The following is a 9,311-nucleotide window of genomic DNA, read 5'->3' as shown; positions in this document are numbered from 1 at the left end:
AAGGCATGCAGGCGGCCTCTAGAAGCTGGAAAAGGTGAGAGACATTCTCCGCTATAGCATCTAGAAGAAACTGATTTTAACTCAACACCTTGATTTTAACTCAAAAGACCTATTTCTTACTTCTGACATCTGGAAATGTAGATAATAAATGTGTTGTTTTAAGCCAATAAGTTTGTGGTAATTTGTTTATAGCATCAATAGAAAACTGATATACATGGTAATGAAATTTTTAGTTTTAGAAGAAACTGCCAAACTATTTTCCAGAGTGGATATCTCTGTTTTTTAAGGGTTTACCCTTTTTTTCAAGAATCAACACATAGTCTACTTCTTTTATGAAGTCTATTCTTATACATTTATTGAATATTTTTATTTTAATGCTTTTTAAGTGTCAGACACTGTTCTAAGAGTAGTGAACAATACAAACAAGGCCGCGGCTTTCATAGACATGAAATTCCAGAGAGGAGACACAGATAATAAATACATAAATGTACAAATCAAGATAATATCAGGTAGAAATAAATGCCATAAAGAAAATGAAATAGCTGTAGTAGTTGCTTTAGCTTAGCTGGTTGGAGAAGGCCTTTCTAAGAGGGGAAATTTGAACTGAGAATTGAACATTGAGAAGGATCCAGCCATGGAAAAATCTTCAGAAGGAACATTCTAGATAGGGATAACAGCTTGAAACAACTGCTACTGAGCAAAGCAGAAGAAATGTGCTAGAGCACAGTGAACAAGGATGAGGCATTCTGGTAGATGAGATCATATAGAAAGGCAGGGGACAGATCACTGATGCCCTCATGGTAATGGATAAGGAGTTTAGATTTATTCACTGTGTGATAGAAAGCTGTTGGAAGATTTCGATCAGGTGAAGGGCATGATCTGATTTATTGGGAAATAGTCAACCAGATTGCTGCTGGATTGGCTATGGGCATAGAAGGAAAGAGGAGTTTTTGCCTGAGAACTAGAGGATGGTGGTATCCTTAGCTTTGGCTTATTATATTTTGGGTATATTGTACGGAGAGGGCAGAGATATAAACTAAGCCATTATTTATATATTTGAGTGGACAAGTTGTCAATTGACAATTAGAGGTTGGCTCTGGAGACATAAATTTGGGAGGAATTAATTAGTGTTTCAGTTTATGAGCTTGGTTGAGACTCACCTGAAAGAGTGAAGATAAAGAAGAGAGGGGTTCAAGATACTTCAACTTATGGATACAGTAGAGGTGAAGAGCTTTACCAAAATTTGAGTAGTAGCACTCTGTGAAGATAGAGAAAGACCAGGAGAGTATCAAATCATGAAGCCAAGAAAACAAAATCTTTTAGGAGAGAAGCTATAGACACTTGTGTTGAGTGCTACTGAGAAGTCAGAAAGATTAGGAGGATGGCTGAAATTAAGTTGTGCCAGTGAAGTATGATGGAGGGAAAGTATACAAGGAATGAGGGAGTGATTATAACAATGGCCAATGGAATCTGTGCTAGATGCAGAAAGAAGGAAATGTAGAGATAAATTAGGTGATAAGTAGTTTAATGATGAAGCTGATGGGTCAGTAGGCTCAGTGAACCTGGAGAGTTAGATGTTAGCGTGTGAATAATAAAATAGGTGAGCCGTAAGTGTTGGTAAAAAGGATGCTTGAAAACAAGATTTGGGAAATAGCACAGTAATTAATGATGATAAGATCAAGGTATGTATGATAGTGGGAAATGTGGTGGAAGGCGGCATCACAGGTCTGGAGAAGGCCAAGGAAGAGAGAGGCCAGGCAGCGTGTTAAATATGTGGTCCATTTGGATATTGAAATTACCAAGAAGATGTCAAGAGCCAGGAGTACAACAGAAGCCAATGACCCAGGTATCAATGATTTGCCCAATCAAGTATAATCTCTTTCTCGGTGAACTTCCCTTTTAATTTTGTACCTCCTTAGTAACTCTTTTCTTATTCTTTGCCTTTTGCGTACTTGATTTTTTCCCTTCTTCAAGATCAGGTAATAAGAGTTTGTTATCTTTTATGGCACGAAGTACATGGTTTCCAGTAGGGTGTGGCAACGAATAAGAGATTTTAAATAGTGTTTCTAGGAAGCCTCTGTATGACTGAGAACCATTTCATTAAAGGCTATTCTAGTTTGGAATAGGTAGAATACAAGACAATGATATATTTTAAGTATAGCATTTTAGGGAAATCATACATCATATGACAAAGACATTAGAAACAGTCAAAATTTATTTTAGAAGAAAGTTTTCAATTTTTAAATAGTATAAAAATACATAGACAAATATCAACATCGATATTTTACATAAGTTAATTTAAATACACATTTTTCTGAGGCACTAAAACATTCACATACACATTCCAAATTCCTAGACAGGTTGATGTTAATAACAAATCAGTTTTTAAATCAGTGATGTTAACAGTTTTATTTATTCAAGCGTTTCTAATGATGACTATTTCTTTTTTAACCATAAACCTTTTAGACATAAAATCTTAAAGAAAAATTTCCCTGAGTTATTTCTCTTTAGTGAAATTTCATTTTCTCCCTTTGCCTAATAGACATGCTTTTAATTATTTACACAAATACTAATGTCCATAATCAGTGCTCGATTTTACAATATTAAAATCTATAGTGCTTTGCACAGAATGTCTCCTCAATACGTTATGGCTGAATTAGTTAATGAAGCATCCACAGGTTCTTAAAAAAGTATATAAAAGGTCAGTCTCAGGGCACATCCAGACTAATGAGACACAATATTCTCTGTGGGCTGGTGGATAGGTAAACCTTAAAGACAAAAATTCAACCTTATAAAACTCAGTGTATCGGAGTTGGGTTCCTGAAAATTTATTCACACATCTTCATCCACTAATTTCTCATGATTCAGGGAGGTAATCTGTCGAACTCAAAAATAGTTCAGAGAGGTAATCCCAAAGAAGATATAGTGATTCTGACAATAATGCACATGAAATAAAATAAAATAATAAAATAAAATTTAAAAAAATCAGTAATTACAGGCTTTAACTCAATTTTTAACAATAGTGTCCTAACAAAATATAAATAACAATCCTCAATAAATTAACTAATGTACAGTACCAGAAAGTGTCTGATGACAATGAGATGTGGAAAAGAAGAAGCATTATATTCCTGGGAATTATTCAGGAATTATTTGCTTTTTTTAAAGGAGATAGGACATTCATTAGAATAGAACTATAACTTTCTTTCCATCAGGAGCCCCACAGCTCTTTCTAAGGTATTGGCCTCTTTGTAGGCTTCTTTGGTTACGCAAATTTAAAATTAATTACAAAGTTCTCTGCCTTTCACTTAAAATATGAGGATGCCTTTTGTCAAGGCCTTTTTCAAGGGCTTTCATTTTCTTTTATTTCTTTTAAGAGGAGCTAACTAGTAGTCCTGAGCTGAGGTTTTCCTGAAAACTTGCAAAAGTTCAGGTAAGAAAATATAAACAGAGTCCAAAGAAAGATGAACTCAGATCTTAAAACCAGGAAAACAAAATAGAAGAAGTAAACTGATCAGATGAGTTTCTGTTAGCGAAATGGCTAAAAGAATAAAATAAAGGAACAGTGTGCAGGTAGTTGGTTCTAGTGTATCATGAGAGATACACTGTTAAGTATCGATAGTGTAGAAAGAAACTTGCAGCATTCTGCCATCTTGTAACAGCATTTCAATATTCAAACTGCTTCGATTCTTATTATAACAATCTAAATTGAAATTCAAGTAAAAAGATGTCAAATTCATTTCCCATCGGTCTATAAAAAAAGCAAGGCAATGTTTTTCCCTTTTACTTGAAGAAAAGACATCTTTAAATTAGCGACATGAAAATCTTCACAAGTATAACCCTTTCTCCTTAACAGATATTAAGTCACATCAGGAGTTTAATATAAATATTAAATAATTAAAAGGAATCATTTATATAAATAAATAAATATGATCAGTAGGCTTCTACAGTTCAGTTGAACGTCCTTTTAGTAGCACTGTAGGATTGATATCATCTAGTCCAGAATGGGAAGGGCTTGCACTAATGGTGACTGCTTTGGTGGGCGGTGGATCTTGAACACTGAACGAAGTAGAAGGACAGCCTTTCACATTATTGCAGATGAGAGACTGAATTGAGGCGGTGTTGATGATTTTGAAACCTACTTCTCCACCAAAAGTGCTAGGCTTCCAGTAGTGAGGAGAACATATAGCATTACCCATAAGTCCTTTCAAGGAGAAAGGTGCTCCAAGTTCCACCATGGTCTCACCAAAGATGGCATCTGGACGAGGCTTTTCAACCAGAAGGGCAGGATACAGCTCCATGGCATCAATGTCACCATAAAGTGCTTCTAACTCCGCAGCCATTTCCTTCTCTCCTGTGGAAGTGATGAAGAGAGATATAACCGATGTGAAACTTTACAAAATAAAAAAAAATACTGCTACCCCTTTGCTCAATTTGCTTCCACCTTCTCTGTTGTTTCCATTTGGCCCTCTGAATCTTTTAAGAAGTTTAGAAACTGTTTCTCACCTGTAAGTTCTTCAAATGATTCATAGGGCTTCATCAGAAAGCGTTTGCGGTACTCATTGAGAGCCTGGTATTTCATCTGTCTGCTCTGGTCGATGGAAGCCTTTGCTACATATTGTATTGCAGCTGGAAAATTCCTACCACCAGCAACCTGTGGAAAATGAATTACATTATAAAACACAATTTGGGGGAATATTTACAATTTCTATTTTAAAAGTATTCCTTGGATACAAAGTAGGTAAAACTGATGCTCCCAGCTGAGGCCTAAACTATTTAAGTTTGGAATTTATTTCTGTAATCTGTAAGATTATAGAAAGTTTTTGAAATGATCTCTATTTAAGGCATGATTATATATTGCCATTTGATAACTAAAAGCTCGGACTTTTCAAAAAATGTTAGGCTTCTTGTTTTAAGAAAAGAATTTCACTAGCAAAATAATCACTTTTTAAGTAAATTTAACAAAAATAATTTCTGTAGCAGAAATTCTAGTTATGACTAGTCCTTTGTTGTGTCGTTTGTCAATGATAATGCTTACCCTGCCAGCAATTTGCCTACTGAATGATTCAACAAACTGGGTAAGCCCATGTTCCAGTAATATGGAGTTGTTGTAGATAAACTGTCGATAGTCGTACTCTTGGTCTTCGATCTGAAAGGTGTCAGGCAAAAGGGGATGCCAGTGGTAGAGTGTGTTAAACTCAGCAGCAATACGGTTTTGGTACTGGAATTGTTGATTGAAAAGGAGCTCTGGGTCAAACCTCAGTTTGAAGTGATATCCACTCAAGTGTTGTACGTAGTCTTCAATCACGATCTTAATAGTTTCTCCTATTTGCACAAAATAAAGAATTTGGAACATTAATTCTTTCTGATCACTTACTTTCAGGCAACCGAAACGCAATTTTGTTGTGCTATTTCTTCACTTCTGCTTTTTTCTTTTTACTATTGAAACAAAAAGTAGTTATATTACAGTCATGCTCAAGGATTGAGTTAATATGGAGCCTGTGATTTTACATTCACTACATTCCCCCAGAATTACTTAAAGCATAGCAAAGGTAATAAACTACTTTTTTTTTTTTTTAAAATGAGGAAGAGGGTTTTATTGAAATTATTTTCTCGTCTTCCTTACCTATCAGTATCAGCCTGCTTGTCTGGAACAAACGCTCGTCATCCCATTCTGGATGCTCCTGTTTAAGCACATCACACACTCTGTTATGCTCTCGCAGCCAAATTGTGGCGTACATCATCAGGCCAGGCACCAGACCAAACACTTCCTGCCCCACAGCAAACCGCAGGTGTTCAGGGACGTGAGGGGGATAGATCATCTCCACCTGAGTATCTTTGACTGTGGGAGGATACATCTCTCCATCAATTATCTAAAAAAAATAAACATTCATTAAAAAGTTAAGAAATGAATTAGAGATTTTAAAATACAGGGTAAGTGGTGAGTCATAACTAATTCTTAATATTCAAATGGCACAAACCTGATATTTCAGTTTTCCATCCTTGAAAAGGCGCAGTTTATGCTGTCTATCCAAAGTTTCACCATAAATATGATTTAAATCCACCTAGAAGATTATGGAAAAATTTTATTGCATTGCTGTTGAAGTTGTTCTTGTATAAAGTATCTATGAAATAATTTATTTAGCTTGCTTCGATTAAAAATTTTTAATAAAACACTTTTTTTTCATAGCCATAACATAAAATACTAAATTAATAGTTCTCTCTTACCCCATGACCCAGTCCTTTGGTGAAAGCTGGTCCTCGCTTATGATCTGTCTTGAAAAATTGATGGGTGAAGTGCTGGGCAAAGAATGCAAACATCAAATTTGTGCCCTGGGGATCAGGGACAAACTTTCTTCTCAGGAGAAATTTTTCCACAATCACTTCTGAAGCAGGAAGCTCTTTCTTCCCTGAAAAAAAAAAAAAAATGAGAATGCTAAGAATCCGTCTATATATTCAAGGAAGCAGAGAGTGACTGTCAATTTACCAGGGCATTCCCCATTTACAGGAGAAATACAACTGTGACCAGGATCAAAAATGAAAGTTCTAAGATATGGGGAAACAATGTTGTATGGAATAATTTTATCTATTTTGTTTATCTATTTTGTTTAACTAGTATGGATTCAGTTTTAATGAAAGAATTTGAAAACATTAAGACATTATGCCAAAATGCTCATTTACTTTCATGGAATAATTTACACAGATTCACATTTTCAAAAAGGGGGGAAAAAAACTAGACTTTTATTACAAATAAATGATAGTTTAAGGTCAAATTTTCTAAGTAGCAATCCAACCCCCACTGCAATATATCTGTCTTCTCTCACTCACCTTTCACACCCATGGGAGTTGGGCAGTCGTGAGCCACAGGGGGAAGAACTCTGGTATAATAGGAGAGATTAGAAAAGGCTTCCCAGCTTTTGTAGCCATAGTGTGCATTGTAAGTTGGAGGGCTGTCAACCAAATGGGATCTGGCTGAAATTTTCAAGGAAAAGAAATTGTTTTATTTGTTCCCATATGCAAGACAAATCAATTGTTCATTTTATCATAAAATGTGCGAAGTAGCACCAGAGATTGAATTTAATTCCAACAAAAATACCCTTATTTTAAAATAATTACACTTTAAAGTCTAACTGCCACTTGTACTTAAAAAAGAACGATTCATTAAAATACATCTCTGATAAAGTATGTATGCTTTACACAAGACATGAAGGTCTAGTCATCTTGATTTTTCGAAGAACCACCCAAGAAGCTTAGAAGAGGTATGTAGGATTGTAAATAGAATTCTGACTGTGAGGCAAGACTTTATATACTGGATGGGACTGAAATGTCAATATTTGGGGCCATTAAGGTAGAAGGTACACTAAAAAGGTAAGGTACATTTAAAGTCATTCTGACAAGTTTGGAAGTATGTTTTTGGATTAGGTTTAGTAATCTGTAGTATCGGAAGGCATTATTTTTCTTTGAGGAAGCTGAAAACCTTAGAAAGAGACAATACTTACATGTCAGCACATATTTCATAATTGCATTTCTCAAGAAGGGAATATTATTAACGATGTTCCAGACACCCTTGAAGTGGGTAAGTATGTAGTGCACTGTGTTTGGAGTGGGTTTCAGGTATAATTTTATTCTTGTCAGAAATTCAGCTGCAATAAGAGAAAAAAAAAGGAATGACAAGTTAATGGGGCCCATATTAAGATACGAATCTGTAAAATGATAACTGTATATATCCCCCCTTCCAAATGAGGACACCCAAGGGCAAACTTACGTGTTGAACAGTTTTCACCATAGAATCCTGTTCGGGTACAGTCACACTTGTACTGGTCAAATCCAACACTCATACATACACCTTTGTTTTGACATGGGTTGGAACAGCAAGGATTTGCTATAATGAAAGTAAGGTCAGTAAATAAATCATTCTTCAGTGTCTTAATCTTGACTTAAACTTTTGTTTTACTTATTATGGGTCAACTTTACAATAATAAATTCAAGAAATATACAGATAGTCATGGGAAAACAATTTTTTTAAAACCTGCCTCACAGAATGATTATAATGTAGAAATACCAATTTCCTATTCTAAATGAGGGTAGCAGAATATTCTATTCTTGGAAATCATGTTGCTAAGCTCTTTGGACACTTTTTCAGTGTCCAAATTAGCATTTTAAAGAAGTTCGAATAAGTAGCGCTCTCAAAATTAAAATGGATAGATCTAGTACATTAATCAAAATTGAGGGAAAATTGCAGAGTTAAAACTGCTTACTTTTAAAATACCGTGCTTATGTTAAAATAATGTGGTTTTGCGGGGCAGGAAAGCACTAACTAGGGTATTTAAAGCAATTGCTCCCAGTCAATAACAGGAGATACACACACACAAGCTTTTCACATATATTGATCAGATCCTGTCTTCCTATAATGACAATCTCCAAATTAGTATCACTATCGCTAATTAGCAGAGGAGAAAAGTGTGACCCAGACCGATTAAAGTAACTGGCCCGTAACTGATGATCGGAGCTGGTGGCAAAGCTGGGATATCCACCCGTTCTTTTGGATCCAAGTGGTCCAAGCTCTCTACAAAGTCGTACAGCCTCCCTATTCGGAGAGTATTCGGAGCAAGGGGGGCCCCGGGAAGTCAGAGCAGAAAGAGCCAGCAGCGCGGGGCGAGCGGGACCAGGTACCCACCTGCAGCGCTGAGCGCCAGGGCGGCGCAGAGCACCAGGGCGCGGGCCAGCATCTCGGCGGCGGGCGGGCGAGCGGCGGCGGCGGCGCGGTGGGTGGACTCGCTGCAGTGAGGCTGGAGGAGGTGCTGGGCGGAGTTCCTGGGCGGACTCCTGACGCTTGCTGCAAGTCCTTTAACAACTGGAAGCTAACGGAGAGAACCTTCCTTTTATGTGTGAAAACGAAGCCCACGTGATGCCGTGACGGTTTCTTTCCGCCTTTCCTTAACCCCTCACCCCCACCCGCAAGCCCAACTCCCGCCCCTCGCTAAATAATTGCGTAAGAGCGGCTAGGGGCTGGAAGTTTTACCCACGCAGATGAGAGAATCAGAAACCCAGGAAGCTGCTGTCGGCTTCCCCGAGGTGGGTGCAAAAAGCGCATTCCCTACTCCGATCTCCCTTCCCCCACCTCGTGCAGCTCCTCTGCCCCTGGAGCCCGGGGTTGCGCCAGATTCCTTTCCTTCCTGCCCATCTTCGTCCCAGCTTTTCCTAGAGACGGTTTTCTAGGCCGATCCCCCTGGGGCGGACAGGGCGGCGGCAGCGGGGCGCTGTGCTCTGTCTACGGGAATCGAGTGCCTGAGGTTGCGGAGCGCACGTAGGGA

At 37.6% G+C, this 9,311-nt stretch overlaps 1 protein-coding gene across 1 annotated transcript; it reads right to left on the bottom strand.

The window, feature by feature from the left end:
- Positions 1 to 2,197: 2,197 nt before the first annotated feature.
- PTGS2 (prostaglandin-endoperoxide synthase 2) lies at positions 2,198 to 8,858 on the bottom strand. Its single transcript, XM_011364537.2, has 10 exons — positions 8,675 to 8,858; positions 7,763 to 7,879; positions 7,497 to 7,640; positions 6,826 to 6,969; positions 6,226 to 6,407; positions 5,979 to 6,062; positions 5,624 to 5,870; positions 5,036 to 5,322; positions 4,504 to 4,651; positions 2,198 to 4,351 (listed from the first exon to the last, which is right to left on the bottom strand). The coding sequence occupies exons 1-10, from the start codon at positions 8,724 to 8,726 to the stop codon at positions 3,942 to 3,944; spliced, it is 1,815 nt and encodes a 604-aa protein (XP_011362839.1). The 5' UTR covers positions 8,727 to 8,858; the 3' UTR covers positions 2,198 to 3,941.
- Between the last annotated feature and the right edge of the window lie 453 nt (positions 8,859 to 9,311).

Source organism: Pteropus vampyrus, unplaced genomic scaffold (assembly GCF_000151845.1).
Source record: "Pteropus vampyrus isolate Shadow unplaced genomic scaffold, Pvam_2.0 Scaffold98, whole genome shotgun sequence".
In the NCBI taxonomy this organism is placed as follows: Eukaryota; Metazoa; Chordata; class Mammalia; order Chiroptera; family Pteropodidae; genus Pteropus; species Pteropus vampyrus.
This window is presented reverse-complemented; position numbering and strand designations above follow the sequence as displayed.